The following is a 19,260-nucleotide window of genomic DNA, read 5'->3' as shown; positions in this document are numbered from 1 at the left end:
GATGTATCCATGATGATACATATCCATTGATATAGCCATGATATATCCATGATGGCAGTGGAATTTGCTACCAAGGAGTGAGGTGGAGTCTCCTTTGGAGGTCTTTAAGCAGAGGCTTGACAGGCATATGTCAAGAATGCTTTGGTGGTGTTTCCTGCTTGGCAGGGGGTTGGACTGGATGGCCCTTGTGGTCTCTTCCAACTCTATGATTCTATGTAATTTTAGGGGTGTTGTGGGTATCTTTGTAAAACTGATAAAAGTGGGAGCCATCCTTTGTTCTGGGCTTCTTCCTGCTTCTCCCATGTGGTGAATGGAAGTCTTGTTGCAACAGTTGTTTGAATAAAGACCAGGCCTACTGGCTGCTGTTTTGCTCCTCCATTCCTGGCTGGTGTCTTTGTTTGGTCATCCAAGTGAGCCCAAGGATTTCCCTAGAACATCTGAACGGATCTAAGTGCCACCCTTCCTACCAAAGGGAGCCCACGGCTAGAAATCCTTTTTATTGCGCATTAGTGATTATTTGTGCTCAAAATGCTCTTTGACTGGTCACACGTTACCCCAGTTTTAATACCATTTGCTCCTGCATAGGTATGTTTTGTTTGCCGTGTGTGTGTGTGTGTGTGTGTGTGTGTGTGTGTGTGTGTGTGATGCCATTTCTTTTCCAATCAGTGCACATCCTGTAACTTCCTGCTGAAATCCTGTAACTTTTCATACTACAAACATTCTGATTCTGAGATTCTCTCTCTCTCTCTCTCTCTCTCTCTCTCTCTCTCTCTCTCTCTCTCTCTCCTGCGAAGCATGCCAGAATAACCAATAACACATAATAAGTCCACAGAAAGACCCCCCCCCCGGCAAAGATATGCCAGTCTGGAAGGACCAGTCTTTAGAACATAACAAAACACAGTAGCAGCAAACAAAACCCCACTTAAAAGTAAACAATAAAAGCATGCAAAACAGCAGCAAAGTCAGCAGAAGACGTATCCTTCCACCCCAACAGCCTGGCAGAGTTAAAAAATAATGGTGCCCACTTGGTGTGCTTGGATGGGAGACCTGCCTGGCACTTTCACCCAAGTCATTCCATGATGGAAGGAAGGTGAGATATAAAAGGAAGTGATCAAAAAGGAGCTAAAAGGAGCCCGAGAGGGAAACAGTTGAGTGAAATCAGGGGTGAAGCACCATAGAATGGGGCTGCCATCAAGAATCCCCCCCCCAATGTGCTACCAGCCTAGATCTGGCACAATGCCAACACCCATGCAAAGTCCTCCCAAGGCTGAGCACCTTGGGTTGATCTAGATGTCCCCCAGGGTCCCTTCTGATGTTACGATTCTATCATTCTGTGTTCCGCATTAGCTCTGCCGCCTCGGAAACACGACTTCCCTTGTACACACACAAAGCTCTCCCCGCCTCCCCGCCTTCTAGGTCCACGGAACGTGGAGTGCAAGATTGCCAACTCGGAAACAAGATTCACACAAGTCTACACACACACACACACACACACACACACACACACACACACTTGGCACCATTGCGGGCGGAAACCTGCTCTGCCAGCCCATGATTGCCGCACGGACCTCCCTTTCCCTGGAGTGGAAATTGTGGCTGTGGGGCAGCCGATATACGCCAGGAGGGTCCTTACCTGTGAGAAGTGAAGTTGTCGTACGAGCCCACAGTGTAGTGTCGGAAGAGCCTCTTGGTCCTGTCTTCTCGGGTTTCTGGAAGGAAAGAGCAAATGTTTCTCAGAGACGTCGGAAGTTTGGAAGCACTGATTTCAACCCTTTCCCTACCCTCACCTCCCGTGGGATGTGCCCATCCCAAGCTCTTGCTGTGAGTAATTTTGTTGTTCCCGCAAGGGGACAATGACAATAAAAATATCTTATAATGAATGGTCCATCTGGAGGTGGGAAGATGTGTCTGGAGTGGATGATACCCCAGGGATGTGGCGAAGGACTGGCAGGGCCACTTCTTCGGGCACCCAACTCCCGTGCTTCTACCACTCAGATGCATGTTGCCATCTCGCCAAAAGCGGGCCGAATCGAGAAATGGGCACGTGGTGAGCAAGTCCTTGCCCAGCCCCCAACATGACAGATCACATCCAGAGAGGTCCACATGGACTATAACTGGCCTTTAAACCAGCATGACGGCTGCTGCTACCACAATGGTGCCAGGGTAGCTATGGGGCGAGAAGGAAAGGGGGGGAGGGATAGGGGGCCATTGGCAAACTGAATATTAGGTTGGCACCAACAATTTGTACTTTTTAATTTCTTCAAAACTCTTCGATATTGCACCTGTTGGTTTTACATGTGACTTTAATGTATTGTTTTGCATTGCGTTCACTTTTTATTCCCCCCCCCTGCACAATGCCATGGTATTTCGGAGTGATGGGTTTATAAACCCTGCAAAGAAATGAGTAAATGGTTAGTATGGAATTTGCTGCCAAGGAGTGTGGTGGAGTCTCCTTCTTTGGAGGTCTTTAAGCAGAGGCTTGACAGCCATCTGTCAGGAATGCTTTGATGGTGTTTCCTGCTTGGCAGGGGGTTGGACTGGATGGCCCTTGTGGTCTCTTCCAACTCTATGATTCTATGATTCTATGATTCTATGATTCTAGTATCGGTGGTCCGCCTGGAAGGTTGATTCCCTGAGGAAAGCCACGCCAAGTTCTGCCCCCAGGCTAAGCCAGAGGGATCTGTCTCCGCGACTGACCTCAATGGGAGTGCTATGTGCCCTCCAAGGAAGGAAGCGAATCTGGTCTGGACCAGGAATGCTGGGAGAACGTTCAGGACCCCTAAGAAGTGGAGACCCACAAGCCATGAGCTGGAGCTCATGAGACAGGCTGCAACCGAGTCTCTGGAAGTTGAGGTCTTTAATGTGTAGCCTGCAGGCATGGAAGAAGGAGAGCTTAACTGAAGCAGGACTCCACCAACAGCCCCCTGGCTCCTTTGCACTCCCCAGAAGCTTTACTTTTCCATCTCTTGACTGTCCTGAAGCTAAGATGGATCAAGGACCGGTGAGAAAAGCCTCTTAAATTTCCTCTCTGGCAGGCCAGCTGTCCAGTGTCTCAAGCAAAAGGGTGGCTCGGAGCATCATGGAAAGGCAGGAAGGAGCAGATGTTTGGGAGAAGTGAGGAGGAGGAGGAGAAAGGATTCATGGCCGGCATCAGCGATCTTGTTTTGGGAGTTGCTTCTCATCCCTCACCTATGGTAGCTGATGTGAGGTGGCCTCTTCTGCTCCTGGAAGAAGGATGCTATTGACCGATGCAGAGTCCAGGCAGGCAGGCAGGAAGAGGCCCTTTCAGAGGCCACAACATGGAAGCCTGTTTGCTCCCCATGTCCTTCTCTCAGAACTTGTCCATGAAATCCAGGCCGCTTGCTCCGTGGGAAGGAGCCATTTTCGAAGGAGAGCAGTTCAGCTTGTGAGAAATGGTTGATGAAGCACAGCATGACTCCAGCCCTCGCCCTCTGTGCCACTGAGAAACAGGGGGGGGGCATGGTGGAGGATCGGAGCTCGGGCTCAAAAGTCCTGTGGGGTGGCGTTTCTGAGGGCAAGAGGTTTCCCGGCAAAGCAAGAGCCGACATCTAAACGCAACTCAGGCAAAAGTGACCGGCCCCAGACTGCAAGCAGAGAGGTGCCGTTCCCCCTCGCCACCAGCAGGTGGGGCACTTCCCCTACTCTGGAGAAAGCACCTGGTCTACTGCTTTAACCCTCAGGTCTCTCTCATCTCCGCATCTCTGATAATAAGCAGCCCTTTGAGCAAACAGATGTTCCAAATGGAGGCCAGCGCCAGCCAGGCCTGGGAGGGCAGGTGAGGTTAGCCGGCAGCCGGTTCTGCGAAGGTATCTGCAGCTGTGGCCAGGCGGAAGGGCAGGAATGTGCCAGGCTGCTGTGCCACACTTGGTGGGCACAAAAGACATTGGGGTAGTTTGTGGGGGGGGGGGGAATCGCCACCTCCAGCTTCAAGGAGCGACAGCTTCCTTCCACACCGTGTCAAGAGAGGATGAAACCCACCACGATCGCATCTCATGTGGGGGGCTTGGTTCCATGAGTTCTGTGTAGACTAAAAAAAAGTGTATACTCAAAAACTTCCCCCTTGCGACCACCCTTACTCTTTCAAAGCTACTGCACAGAGGCCAGTAAACAAGGCAGAAAGCTTAAAAGCTCTTTCTACACTGAGAAAAACTTGTGTGCCTTTAATTTCTGCAATTTCAACAGGCTGGCCTTCAACCACACAAGGTTGAAATCACACAAGTTAAATGTACGTAATATGTGGCCGAATTGTATCTGCTCTCCCCTTTCCCCTCCATGCTAGCAAAAAACGTAGCAGGAGCCTCATATTCCACAGCTCTGTGTGCACAAATACTTTGTGGGGGTTTGCAAACTATTTGTAGGGGGTTTGTAGTCGTAGCTTACCTATTGAAACCCTTGTGGTATCACAGAGGAAACGGCAATTGCTGGACCCTTCGGAAAAATGCAGGACCTTACCAGACCTGGTGCCTAGCCAAATCACCAGATACTTGGCTTCACCATGCGTGCATCTTTCTAGCTGGCTGAGGGGCCAGGCCCCTTTCTATGCCACTGGGAGGTTTTTTAGCCACCCCACATGCAAGGATCCCGCCGTATTGTCCCCAGTGCTGCTGCGGTCTTTTTCGCTCTCGGTGGTGCATTCATTAAAATGGTATGCAACAGGTAATCCGGCCTCCCTCAAAGCGCCCAGGTCACGTACAGGGGCAAACATCCCATCAGAAGTACACCGAGTGCCCAAGTGTTTAGGGGAGAGGGTGGGGGTGCTGTGCAGGTGGAGAGCAGGTAAACCAGTGGCGGCCCCGGTGATCCCACGGGAAACGGTGGAATTAGTGGAAGCAGCAAGGCCGATTTCCGATGTTGCAAACGTGCAGTGGAGCCTGGCAGTTGCCCGTCCCGAGACACTACTGAGTGCAGAAGGCTGTGGGAACGGTGGTCGGATGCAGTGCCCTCCCCCGTGTTTTGTGAGAGGAGGACTCCAGGGACGTCCATGTGGCCCTTGACCCCGGCCATGCAGCTCCGCTCCCTTGTGCCTCGAAGGGCCGGACCATTTACCTGGTCCCGAGAAGGACCTCCTGGTGGAGAGCGGAGGGTCGGGCAGGGCCAAGCCTTCCACGCGGATCCTCTTCCTTCCATGCTTGGCGAATCTCTTGCTTGACTTCGCTGCTGCGACCCTGGAGGAAGCTGACCCTGAGAGCCAAGGAATTGAGGACAGAGACCGCCAGTTGGCTGGACGGCTTTGCTTTCTGCATCCGGCACGGGGAAGATTGGCTATTTTGGCACCTTCCCGTTTTCTTTCATTTCCCTAACACGTGACCTTTCCCAAACCAAAGGCTGCGGAGTGGGGGAGGGCAAGCCTGGAACAGGAAGGACCATGGTGGCTGTTCCGGCACAACTTAGCAGCAGCAACCAGGGCCACCTTTACCCAGGGGTGCAAGGGGTGTGGGGCACCCAGGCGCCAAATTATGTGGGGTGCCAGGCACCCACCGCTGAAGCCGACTAAGCTCTTAACTATCTACCTGTTATGAAATAATAATTTTGATCGAGCTAGAAAAACAAAATACATATACACCTAGGTATTACCAAAATGTATAACTACTGTTTCACTAAAGGACTTTCGACTTTGTGCGCTCATTTACTAAAGATGTGCCACGCCAGCAGTGGTACTTGTCATTCACAACGGCGGCGCTTCAGATTCGACGGCGCGTTTAATTCACAACGGCACCGTGCACACGAAATGAACTCTTACATTAAATATTGTTATGTATTGTATATAGCTGCCAAGTAACCTGTTTTCCCCAGGAAACCCCCGTATTTTCTTACCATTTCCCGCAGGTGTCCCGAATGGCAAAATATGTTTAATTAATTAAAATTAAAATTAATGTTTAATTGTTTTATTTCATTTTTCTGTTGTAAGCCGCCCAGAGTGGCTGGGGAAACCCAGCCAGATGGGTGGGGTATAAATAATAAATTATTATTAATAATAATAATAATAATAATAATAATTCCCCGGATTACGGAGCACCTGCTGGCGGCCATGTCCTTCCGGTGCCGCAACGGCACCGGAAGTCGCTTCTACGCACTTCTGGACATGCATAGAAGCGACTTCCGATGCCGCTGTGCCCATTTCCAAAATGTCCACAGCACCAGAAGTCGCTTCTACACATGTCCGGAAGTGCGTAGAAGCGACTTCCGGTGCCGCGGCTCTGCTGATCCCGGATTTTTCAATCCGGAACTTGGCACCTATGGTATTGTATTGAGCTGCTATGAGGCAGCAGGGTCAGCGGCACCTTTGACACAACTGATGTTTCTCCTAAGTAGGTGCCTAAACAATACTTATAAGTTTAAGTGTTGTGGTGTTGTATGTTTAAGTATAAGTGTATTGTAAATGAATGAGCAAATAAAAAGTTTGTTTCTTTTTCCTCCCTTTTTTCATAAATAAGAGATAAGGTGTACGCGTGGTGTCTGACATAAGGATAATAAAAGTTAATTTGGGGGCTAAACTAAATTTGGGGGTGGTGGGCAGAGGCACATAGGCTAAAGACGGCCCTCGCAGCAACAACCTTTCTCTGTGGTTTCATTTACTCTGTAGGAGTAAATGGTCGCCCGGGGGGGGGGGCACCCAGTAAGCTGACTTACTGGCCTCTTGTGCGTTTTCTGGAGCTGCACACACAATGAAACATCGGTGGCAGGCATATGCAAACACACAAGCATGCCCAAGGTATATTTTACGTTTTAGGTGTGACGTCATTTAAAAATGTGTGATTCGCGATGGTCGGGGTTTCCCTACAAACTGAGAAACAAATGCAAACCAAAGCAAACCCCAATTTGTAGTAAGAACCCCAAGTGTTGTTTTTTAAAAGCCCTTTCTTGATCACGTATAATTATACTACAACAAAGGGCCTGGAAACCAAGCATTATGAGGTATGGTTGAGGGAGCTGGGTATGGTTAGCTTGGAAAAGAGGAGACTTGAGAGGACTTGTGATCTTCAACTATCTCCAGGGCTGTCCCAGGGAAGAGGGAGCAAGCTCGTTTTCTCCTGCTCTGGAGGGTATGACTCGAACCTATGGCTTCAAGTTACTAGAAAGGGGATTCTGACTAAACCTTGAGGGTGAGAGCTGTTTGAGTTTGAGACAGACTCCCTCAAAAGGTGGTGGACTCTCCTTCCTTGGTGGCCATCTGTCAGGGATTCATGAACTGTGGTCCCTGCATTGCAGGGGGCTGGACTAGATGACCCTTGGAGATACCTTCTAACTCTGTGGATGTTTGATTCTATGTACAAACTGTATCCTAATCTGGAAGGGACGCCATTAATTGCTGAGGAAAGCTCATGGGAAAATTAGAAGAGGTTGTTGGAAATGTAAAAACAAAAAAGGTACTTTTTAATCATATGTGGTGGTCATGTGTGAGGTGGTAAAATCATTCTGGGAAATGATATATAATGGATTGAAAAAAATGTTTAAGATAACTTCTGTCAAAAAACAGAGGCTCTTGGTCGCTGTTAGGAATTATAAGTGAGGAATTATAACTACCAAAAGAAAAGAAAACAGCAGCAAGAGTACTCTTAGCCCAGAGGTGGAAATAAGAAATAGTACCGACCAGAAAAGAGTGGCAGACCAAGCTGGTGGAATATGCTGAAATGGCAAGACTGACTGGAAAGATCAGAAACCAGGAAGACCAAGTATTTGTGAAAGAGTGGAAGGACTTTTTAACAGATCTGAGAGACCACTGTAAACAGTTGAATCAGGCATAGGCAAACTCTGGCCCTCCAGACGTTTGGGACTGCAATTCCCATCATCCCTGAGTGACCACTGGTCCTGATAGATAGGGATCATGGGAGTTGTAGTCCCAAACACCTGGAGGGCCAGAGTTTCCCTATACCTGGCTGAAATCATTGGCAGGAATATGACGACACTTGTAAAGTAACATGAAGTTTGGATATGATGGATAGACTACAGGGAAAGATGCAGGAATAAAATTTAGAAATGGAACCCGTGGAGGGAGGTGGAGAGAACCTTTTTCTGTTTCTTTTTTTGTACGCATCATCTTTATGTAAAACTAATAAAAGTTATTTTAAAAAGAAAAGGAAAATAGAAGAGGCAGGTGTAACCCTCTCACTCTTGTCTCTCACCCCCCCATCCTTCTCCTTGTCCCTGCTGAGTCCCATATGGGGCAACACTGGGACTGAGAAGGATGTGGAGATTCACACACACACACACACACACACACACACACACACACACACACACTGGACTGGGGTGCAAGGAAGAAGGCAGGCAGGAGAGGGCTGGCTGGGAGCAAACAGAGAAAAGTGGGGATTTGCCCTGAAGGAACAACCTGCCCTGGAGCCACACTTAGATCCCAGGACTGGGGGAGACAACTTGTTGCCCCTTCAAGAGACCGGGCTACACAAATGGATGGGATCCCTTCATTTACACACAGAAAGACACACACACCATCACATTTGGCAGCCCTGAGAGCCAACTGGGGAAAGCCTGGAAGAGGAACCATCTACTGGGGCGCTTTGACGTCTTCTGCAAAGCAAAGAGGTGGTGGGCACAGGAGCTCATCTGCTTCCTGCCTGCAAAGAAGCCCCGGAAAGGCTGAGCTTGGCCTGCTGGGCTCTGTGGTTTCCCAGAATCCCCCTGGCCCCTCGTGGCGCAGAGGTTGAATACACCACCAGCCTTCCAGCCTCAGGCCATTGGACGTCAAGGGTCCTGGCCGCATTTGTCTGCCAAATTATTACGCTGCCCTCCACCGGTCAAACGCTGGCCTTTGGCCTCCCGCTCCTGCCTGCCCCTCTGGCCGTCTCTGGTGAGGCTTGTGGGGCGGGGGTAGAGGCTGCTGGAAACTGCTCTCCTGGCGTGGCATCTTGCAGCGAGCCAGCTGACACACTCCGGGAGCCGCTGCCGCAAGGGATCTTCCCGCAAAGGGAAGAGAAGCCAGCAGAGGGAGCTCCAGGGCCGCCGTGGGGGGAGCCTCTTCCTCCTGAGGCTCCTGACAAGGGGCTGGACCTGCAGAACGTTCTGCAGGGCTCCTGCAAAGCCAACCCAAAACGAGAAAGGCTGCAAAGTTCAGCCTGCCCGCACTTAGCACAATTCTGATTTCTTTGCAGGCAGCACAGGAAGCGCTACGCAAATAGCAGCCTCGGTCGCCAAGGCTTTCTTTCAAGCCTGATCAGTTGAGCCTTTTGCAATATTGGGACCTTTTCCTTTTTGCAAAGTGTCATGGACACTTCCCAGCCAAAGGAATGCGCACGGCAGGTGGACAACTCTTTATTGTCAAAGGTAACACAGTTGCTTCTATTGCTGTACATGTGCCCACCAGTGACTAGACAGAAATTCCCAGGTTGGGGGCTCTAGGGAGCAGTTAGTTGCAGCAACAGGGAACCCCCCCCCCAGTTTATGTAGCTCTCCTCCTCCCCCCTTCCCCCTTGCACAGGCTTTGAGCTGTGCAACCAGTCCAGAGGGCTTGGAATTGCAGGTCACTGGCGACTTCTAGCCTGCTTTCTGCAAGGATCTCCTGCAGGGCTGATCCTTTGCCTAAAACTGTGCACCTCACAAAGTCTGTGGCAAGGTCACAGCTGCTTCTTTCTGCCAGTCCCGTCCCCCCACAAAACTTCCAAGGAAACTGCAGACTGGCATCCAAACTCCCCCCTGGGAGCGTCGCAAAAAGTCAACTTTATGATCCTGGCGCTTGAGAATGAAGAAAGATCAGGAATACACCTGCAGTCAGGGGTCAGGGAGGGGAGAACAGCATCGCCCTCTCCAACACTTCTCACTCTTAGGGGCAGGATCTGTGCAGGTTCTCCACCTTCACCCTAACTTACCCCCTCCTCCCACCCACCCAGTGCCAGGGAGAGGAGCGGCAGGACGCTGGGGGAAGGGGGCCGGAGTCCAACTTGGGAGAGGGGTGCAGAGATTTGTGGGGACCTGTACTGGCCAGGAGGCAAGAGGCAGAGTCAGGGGAAGCTTCAGAGCTGGAGGGTGGAGCGCAGGATGGGTTGCAAGAAGAGGAGGAAGAGACAGGGGAGGCGAGCAAAAGGTACCCACCGTCTCCCCAAACCAGGAGGGGTGTGAAAGGGGAGGAGTGGAGGAGTTTCCACACAGGCACAGTCTCTGGCTGCATGCATGCCTTTTGGGGAAGGTAGGTGAACTGATGGGGGGGGAAGTGGTCCCCAGTTGCTATAAATGCGTCGTAGACCAAGGAATAGCTGCCTAGATGCTAGTCTGGCGTGTGTGTGTGTGTGTGTGTGTGGAGGGGTATTTGAAGTGTCTGCTTTAGATAATAAAGAGCTAACTCTCTGCCGTGTGCATTCCTTTGTCTGGGAAGTGTCCTTGACAGTGTGTGTGTGTGTGTGTGTGTGTGTGTGTGTAGTTATTGTAATTCTCAATTTTATTATGATGATTCAAATATGTTGATTCTTCAACACCAACTTCACTGGACTGGTCATGGTGTTCAGGTGCCCGATTATCGTCCTCCAAAGCAACTACTCTATTCCTAACTTAAAAATGGAAAGCGTAATGCTGGTGTTCAACAAAAGAAGTTCAAAGACTGTCTCAAGTATAAACACCAACAATTGGGAAACTCTGGCCTGCCAGCGCTCCAGGTGGAGAACAGCCTTTACCAAAGGTGCCATGGGCTTTGAAGACACTCGAACTCAGGACACAAGGGAGAAGCGTTCTAAGAGGAAGGCACGCTTGGCAAATCCACACCATGATCAACTCCCACCCGGAAACCAATGCCCCCACTGTGGAAGGACGTGTGGATCCAGAATTGGCCTCCACAGTCACTTACAGACTCATTGTTAAAACCGTGTTTATGGAAGGCAATCTTACTCGGCTGCTATGAGTGATTGCCAAAGAAGAACAGGAATTCTCCGTACTTTCAAGCTGCCCTTAGTGACCAGTCCTTGCTAGCATCTCCAATGGGGACATTATTCAGTGCTAACAGCTAGTGCCACGCAATGTCCATGGAGGAACTGTGAAGCGGGTGAGGTGGCAGAGGGCCTGACCCTGGCAGGGGTTGGCGGGAGCGCTGCAGGAAGGAGAGCAGGGGGTGGCGCTGGTTTTGCCTCCCCTTTCTTTGCCCTCCCCTTCCAGGTTAAGCTCACTGCCTCTGCCTCCACCGCTTTGCCTCCTGCCCCACTTCCCTGCCTCTTGACTCCCGGGCACATGGTCCTCCTTTGACAAAACACACACGCTCCTATCAATCTCATTCCAGATAAGAGAATAGAAGCGGCGTGACTCCGTGACGGAAGCTGGATTTATGGGCTGTCTGCAGCCAGAAGGCTCATTCTCTTCCCGACTTCTAAATTTAGCCGCTGCTGAGCTGGTACTTAATGGAGCCGTCCGTCAAGTAGGCACCGGGGATTGGGGCTGATGGATGGAGAGAACAAGAGGAGGAAGAAGAAGAAGAAGAAGAGGAGAGGGCGGGCAGGCAGGCGGGGAGGGTGGCGGGGAAGAGAGAGACAGGCAGCCAGGCTCTATATAGGGAGGCAGTAGGAGGGCGCTCACGGTCTGGCAGGCCAGACAGCAAACAGGACCAGGCCAAATGTTTGTGTGCGTGTGTACATGTGTACACAACATTGATCTGAAACAGGGCCATTTAAAGCAGAGATTTCGAATCACCAAGAAAAAAGAGAGGCAGATTTCAACGGCAGGTTCATCTCAAGCTTCCCGTTTTGCAACTCACGGCCCTTCCTGAGCATCTTAGGGAGCTGGGTATGTTTAGCCTGGATAAGAGAAGGTTAAAGGGTGATATGATAGCCATGCTCAAATATATAAAAGGATGTCATATAGAGGAGGGAGAAAGGTTGTTTTCTGCTGCTCCAGAGAAGCGGATACGGAGCAATGGATTCAAACTACAAGAAAGAAGATTCCACCTAAAAACATTAGGAAGAACTTCCTGACAGTAAGAGCTGTTCGGCAGTGGAATTTGCTACCAAGGAGTGTGGTGGAGTCTCCTTCTTTGGAGGTCTTTAAGCAGAGGCTTGACAGGCATATGTCAAGAATGCTTTGATGGTGTTTCCTGCTCGGCAGGGGGTTGGACTGGATGGCCCATGTGGTCTCTTCCAACTCTACGATTCTATGATCTTAACGTGTTGCTGTTATTACTGATACGTAAGGGCTTGCAAGCGAATGGCACTCTTGTGCTACCCAGGAGCGCCACCCCAAACCTCTCCCTGCACGGCTCCGATGCGCCTTTCGCAAAACACCCCGCCATCTCTCTAGAAATAAGAGCTGAGAGGCGTGAAATGAACAGACTTGGGCTCGGTTCTCTGCTCTCAAACAAGGACACGAAGCAAGACCACTTCATTGAAGACAAGGACCAGAACCCAGGACAGCGTTATGGGTGCTGGATTTAGGTGAGGCAAACTCGGCCCTCCAGATGTTTTGGGACTACACTTCCCATCATCCCTGACCACTGGTCCTGTTAGCTAGGGGTGGTGGGAGTTGTATCCCCAAAACATCTGGAGGGCTGAGTTTGCCTATGCCTGATTTAGGTCCTACTCATGGGCTTTTTTTTAGGAGGGGAGCAGAACCAAGTTATCTGCGATCAATTGGTCAGTTAGTTAAGTGTTTTTTTATTTATTTACTTGATTTGGGGGGTGGGGCAGCTATGCCCCCTGCACCCCTCTTGCTACAGCCATGGTCCCACTGTCCAGAACCAACCAGAGGGCAGGCTGGCATTTTTATTATTGATAGTAATAGTATTTATTGATTGCTTTCTTATTTATTTATTTATTATTTATTTATTTATTTACATAAAACCTATTTACTGCTTGATTGTAAAACAACAACCACCTCAAAGTGGTTTACAAAAAAATGTCACTCCTCCCAAATAATAATATTTACGACTCTACTTTAGAAAACAAACAAAAGTTAAAATGTTTAAACAGATTAAAATTAAGACATGCTCAGATGAGATAGCTAGTTAGTATGTTAGAGCCTCATCCGCTATTGGAATTAACGCGGCAATTGCTCTGCCAACTGAGGATGGCCACGTGCCACTGGGATTTCCCACGGGTATTTGCTGCCCCCCGCATGAGAAATGGATGCTGGACTAGGTGGGCCATTGGCCTCATCCAGCAGACAGTTCCTTTGACTTTTTATGATGTTGTTGTACTGTTGAAAGGCATCTGGTCACCTTTGGGAGGGAGGGAGGTTGGGGTTAAACTGGAAATGTTCATAAGGAATGGCCCCTTGGTCCCTGTTCTAGAAATGCCCATGTAACATTTGACTCGGGACGGATCCTTGCTCTCAGTCGGCCGTGGATTTGAGGGAAACAGGCATTGTAATGACCTTCCGCGCACAACGAACCGGGGAAAACACTTTTGCACATTAAAAGTGCTTAACGCAAACAATTAAGAGAGAAGAATCCTTAAACCTCTCCTTAAAACCAATTTCTTCCCGAAAACAATCCCCGCTAAGCAAGCTCCTTAAAGCCTTTTGATTTAATGCAAATCTGCAGGAGGGGAACATGAAGGATTTCATGGTGCAGCGACAGGCGGGGAGAGAGAGTCTGGGGCGCAGTCAAAGGAAGGCTGCGCCGGAAAACCCGACTCTGCCCCTTGGGCATGCTTATCGCATGCTCCTCTGACAGCACGACAGCAGAGAGCACAATTGATGCAGCTTCTGAGATGCAGGGTGTCAAATGCCACTGCTTCAATCCCTGTGATTTCCCAAGTTCAGGCTTGGCAACTGGTACTTATGCAGCCAGAATCAGCCCCACCCACCCCGTGGGGGTGGGGGTGTCAGCATGCTCAGGGAAACCCAGAGGTTTGCAGGAGTACTGTACATGTTTCCCTCCCTCCCCCTGCAAAAAAAAAACCCAGAAGAGGGAGGAAAAAAACAACCCCAAAAAGAAGAGAAAGGATGAAAACGAAAATTGTGCTATGCTTGCACTCAACATTTACTCAACCGAGTTTCACCTTCAGCGACAACCCTGCGAGGCAGGTTAGGCTGGAGGTGGCACCTTGCCTTAAATCACAGCCGAGAGGTGATTTGAACCCGAGTCTCCCCAGGAAGCTCACTGGGGTGACCTTCACCCAAGCAGAGCTGGCTGGGACTTAATGACCGCGATGTTCTCTTGCGATCCAATCTTAGCAGTGATTGTGCAAAATGTTTCCAAAAGTTGGGAAGCTTGAAGGAGGCTCAAGGTGGACGGAAACTCTGCTAAGTGTCCAAGAGGCCGATCATGAAAACATTGGTTAGGTTTAATCTGGCAAATATTAGGGTTCTTAAATTTAAAGTAGGTTTGGTAATAGGAGGGGGACAATTGCTCCTATGTTGCAATATGACCCTCTGGGTCCCTCTCAAGCCAACGATTCTGTTACTGAAAGTGGACGAAGAATAGGCAAAAGTTAAAGGACCCCTGGACAGTAAGCTCCAGTCAAAGACAACTATGGGGTTGCGGCGCTCATCTTGCTTTCAGGCCAAGGAAGCCGGCGTTTCTCCACAGACGGCATTCCGGGTCATGTGGCCAGCAGGACTAAACTGCTTCTGGCACAACGGGACACCGTGATGGAAACCAGAGCGCACGGAAATGCCGTATACCTTCCCACCGCAGCCGTACCTATTTATCTAATTGCACTGGTGTGCTTTCGAACTGCTAGGTTGGCAGGAGCTGGGACAGAGCAATGGGAGCTCACCTCTTCGCGGGGATTTGAACTGCCGACCTTCTGATCGGCAAGCCCAAGAGGCTCGGTGGTTTAGACCACAATGCCACACACATGCGAATACAGCGGTACCTCGGTTTATGAATTTGGTTCCGGAAGTCTGTTCATAAACTGAAGCGTTCATAAACTGAAGCGAACCTTCCCATTGAAAGTAATGGAAAGTGGATTAATCCGTTCCAGACGGGTCCGCGGAGTACTTAAACTGAAGCAAACTTTCCCATTGAAAGTAATGGAAAGTGGATTAATCTGTTCCAGACGGTCCGTGGAGTACTTAAACTGAAGCAAACTTTCCCATTGAAAGTAATGGAAAGTGGATTAATCCGTTCCAGACGGGTCCGCGGAGTACTCAACCTGAAGTGTACTTAACCCGAAGCATGGGTGCAATTGGTTCCGGAAGTCTGTTCATAAACTGAAGCGAACTTTCCCATTGAAAGTAATGGAAAGTGAATTGATCCGTTTCAGATGGGTCCCGCGGCGTTCGTAAACCGAAAATTCGTAAACCGAGGTGTTCGTAAACCGAGGTTCCACTATAATATATATGATGTAGATGGAACCAGAAGAAAATATCGCTCAGGTTCGAGAAGGGGGGAGGGCGGCTCTCCCCACAGAGCAGAAGGCAGCTTGGAAGAGGGGTGGCTGCCCCTATCCTGGGCTAGATGCCTGACCTACTTCGCTTCTAGTCAGATGAAGTTGTGTGCTCTGTTTAATGCAGAAACAGTTCTACCCGCTTTGCCCAACCCAATGTCCTCCAGCTGTTTTGCACTACAGTCAGAACCAGAGCCAGAGGAACGGGCCAGAATTGGTCTGTGACCTTTGCAATATTCCAAGGACCTCCCTTTTGCCCGCAAAGAGAATATAAAACAGCAGAGAGTGTCTAAAATGCTACTTGGAAGCAGCCGATACTCTCAGTGTTTGTAGGACAGAGACAAATGAGTCCCCCACCCTTTGTTCCATTCCTTATGGGCAACAAACAGGTTTGCCCCCCCCCAGTCAGTGACACCCCCACGGCAGTGGGCCCCGGGTTAAAAATGGCCCTTAACTCACATTGATTGTGAGCAAACCTGATTGTAACATTTGAATACGAAAATGTTAATGATAATCAAGAGCTGCTTTAGAGTAATTAGCTAGATGACTGAAATCCACAATTGCACATGAAGCCTTCGGCAATTAAATGTTCCTGATTTGGAGAGAAAGGGAGAGGCAGCAATTTACTAGAAAATGCAAAATATCTGGCAAAAAAGGGGGGGGGTATAAAAAGGGGGAGGAAGTCAGCCATGTCCTCGAGCAGTCTTTCTTTCTTTCTTTCTTTCTTTCTTTCTTTCTTTCTTTCTTTCCTTCTTTCTTTCTTTCTTTCTTTCCCTTCCTTCCTTCCTTCCTTCCTTCCTTCCTTCCTTCCTTCCTTCCTTCCTTCCTTCCTTCCTTCCTTCCTTCCTTCTTACTAAGGGGACTGACTCATCCATGGAATTTTCCTTTTATTTTTGAAGCTACTTGCCAGTCATATCCCTGATTGCTCCCCCCAACCCCACCCTGAAATACCTGCCTCATCCACTGCACCTGAGGGGTAGGCAACCTCAGGCCCGTGGGCTGGATGCGGCCCAATCGCCTTCTCAATCCGGCCCACAGACGGTCCGGGGATCAGCCTGTTTTTACATGAGTAGAATGTGTCCTTTTCTTTAAAATACATCTCTGGGTTATTTGTATGGCCTGCCTAGTGTTTTTACATGAGTAGAATGTGTGCTTTTATTTTAAATGAATTTCTGGGTTATTTGTGGGGCATAGGAATTTGTTCACCCCCCCCAAAAAAATATAGTCCGGCCCACCACATGGTCTGAGAGATGGTAGACCGGCCCCCGGCTGAAAAAGGTTGCTGACCCCTGGTGTAGACAGACATATGCAAGTGATCTGCCTCGGACTCTGGCCGGTTCCCCAACTCCCGTGCTCGCCTCCGATCTGTATTGTTCTCCTTCCTCTGGAGAGAGACAGGCCTTGAGAAGCCAGGGGTCACCACGTACAATTTCCCAGAGGCCAGAGGACTGCCGAGGCCGTGCACCCCCTGGAAATGAATCACAGGCAGTGGCGCTGCATACACGATCAGCTGCGTTGAGCCCACAGGGTTTGGCCTTCCGTAAGAGAGCCACCGAGAAGCCGCCGCCACCCCGACCATCACCGTTTTGCACAGGAGAAGAGGCGGTCGAGGCAGCAATTAGAGGGTGCCCTCAACCCGCAACCAAGTGCTGGGAAGAAAATGCAGGGCGAGTCACGCCAAGTCTCTCCGGCAAAGAGGCACTTTAGAGAAACGCCGGGCGGCCTGTGGGTGTGCCAATCATGCAGGGGGGAGCAAAAGCTGGGGGTGATCGCAGGGCCCTGGCGGGCAGCGAGAGAGAATCATGGAATTTCAACGCTGGAAGGCACGCTCAAGAGTCATCTAAGACCAAGCTTTCCCAAACTTGGGTCTCCTGATGTTTTTGGACTACAGTTCCCTTCACCCCTGACCCCCTGGGTCTTGCTAGCTAGGGATGATAGGAGTTGTAGTCCAAAAAAACACAACAACACCCGTTTTGGAAGCACTGATCTCTAGACCAACCCTCTGCGATGCAGGAATTGAAACTAAAAAAAAAAATCCTGGCAGGTGGCCATCCAAGGAAGGAGACTCCATCACCTTCTGGGGTTGTTCGTTCTACTGCCAAATGACTCTCACTGTCAGGTTGACACTGTCATTCCTGACAGTAAGAGCTGTTCGGCAGTGGAATTTGCTACCAAGGAGTGTGGTGGAGTCTCCTTCTTTGGAGGTCTGTAAGCAGAGGCTTGACAGGCATATGTCAAGAATGCTTTGATGGTGTTTCCTGCTTGGCAGGGGGTTGGACTGGATGGCCCTTGGGGTCTCTTCCAACTCTATGATTCTATGATTCTATTGCTTCGCTCGATCTGCACTTCTCCATAAAAGTTCTCTCCTCCCAAGAACCCAGTTCCATTGGGGGAAACTGAGCAGCCAGCAGCCAGAGTAGCACTGCGACTAAGAGGTCGCCCCCAGTTCGAATCTCGCTTCTTTAGCAGTAGGTGGCTTTAGACCAGCCCCCATTCCTTTCTCAGAGCCTCCTGTGTGCAGTGATGGGATAGTGACAGCGGCCTACCTTGCAGGGTCATCGCAAGAACTGCAGTATGATTATCTGGGGCGTTTTAAGCACAATGTGGGGTCTGAAGAGGGTGCTGATGGGTGTCTGTGATGAACGAAAACTGCCCAATTCTAGGCCTAGCCGGACATTGTGAGTCCTGCCAAGGTGCTTTTGCCAAAATATTACATATTTTGTGATATGCAAATGGCTTGAGATACCTATGAGGTCCATCAAGGACCAAATAGCATCTATTCAACAACAACAACAACAATAAAAATAAAAATGGTGACAATTTGTTGTGGACAAAGAACTTCCTGACAGTAAGAGCTGTTCGACAGTGGGATTTGCTGCCAAGGAGTGTGGTGGAGTCTCCTTCTTTGGAGGTCTTTAAGCAGAGGCTGGACAGCCATCTGTCAAGAATGCTTTGATGATGTTTCCTGCTTGGCAGGGGGTTGGACTGGATGGCCCTTGTGGTCTCTTCCAACTCTATGATTCTATGATTCTAGGTTGGATAGCTACCTGCTGGGGGGTTGGACTGGGGTGCCTCCCCACCCTACAATTCTATGATTTTATGACCCCACAGGCTTCCCTGATGCCTAAGCCCACTTCCAGGGGGTTGAGGCTAGGACTGGGGGCCCTTCTGGATCCCAGATCCCTACGGTAGTTGCACCCTACCCCTCTGGGCTGCAGGAAGGGTGGGGAAGCTGCTCAAGCGGCTGGCAGGCTGCTCCCCTCCCGGCGTAATTGATAATGATGACAGAGGCTGAGGGAGAGATGGAAAATCGAGTCGGTTTTGCCTCCTCATCTATCAACTGGGTGCCTCTATCCTCCCTCCCTCCCCCGATGCCAACGCCATTTGGTTCAAGCGCCCTTCAGGCAAGGGCACTGATTCTCCATGGCTCCCGTGGGGAGCAAAGGGGGAGGAGATTGCAGGGGAGCTGGACCTTCCTCACCGCAGCCACCATGTGAATCCAGTGAATGGTGTCTTCTCCCAAGGACCTCTGAGGTTGGGAAGGTGGCTGTGATAAGACCTGCAGCAGCAGTTGGTACTTCCAGGACGCTGGGGAAGAGACTGGCCATCATTCCCCCCCCCCCCGCAAAAAAACCCCATTTTCCTTCTGTTGCTGACAGACTCCTCTGGAGTAAGGAAGTGGGACTCAACCACACGCAGTCTAGCCAGGTGAGAGGACCCCTCCCCTCTGAACTGCATTGAAGCCAGGCTCCTCGGAGCGCAGGAAGACCAGAAACGCCATTGCCAGTTAGCTCTCACTTTGCTTTCATAGAATCGTAGAGCCGGGTGGGACCCGAGGGTCATCTAGTCCAACCCCCTGCAGTGCAGGAATTTTCCCCATCCAGTGCGAGGCCCCCTCATCCTTATACGAATGTGCTAGCAGGTTTGTTGCTGCACCACTAAATTATCATTTGTTTATTTTTTTGTAATATTGAATTTATTC

The 19,260-nt window shown here is 50.1% G+C and overlaps 1 protein-coding gene across 7 annotated transcripts in view; it reads right to left on the bottom strand.

Annotated features, from left to right (window-relative positions):
- SHANK3 (SH3 and multiple ankyrin repeat domains 3) overlaps positions 1 to 19,260 on the bottom strand; it is a 425,727-nt gene that overhangs the window by 107,781 nt on the left and 298,686 nt on the right. For all 7 annotated transcript variants that reach the window (XM_060279323.1, XM_060279324.1, XM_060279320.1 and 4 more), the window contains one exon: positions 1,634 to 1,709. In XM_060279323.1, coding sequence (XP_060135306.1) covers positions 1,634 to 1,709 — 76 coding nt within the window. The remainder of the gene's footprint in view (positions 1 to 1,633; positions 1,710 to 19,260) is intronic.

The sequence above is a fragment of the Zootoca vivipara genome, chromosome 10 (genome assembly GCF_963506605.1).
Source record: "Zootoca vivipara chromosome 10, rZooViv1.1, whole genome shotgun sequence".
NCBI classification, from domain to species: Eukaryota; Metazoa; Chordata; class Lepidosauria; order Squamata; family Lacertidae; genus Zootoca; species Zootoca vivipara.
The sequence above is the reverse complement of the archived record's forward strand: the minus strand, read 5'-3'. Positions and strand labels throughout refer to the sequence as shown.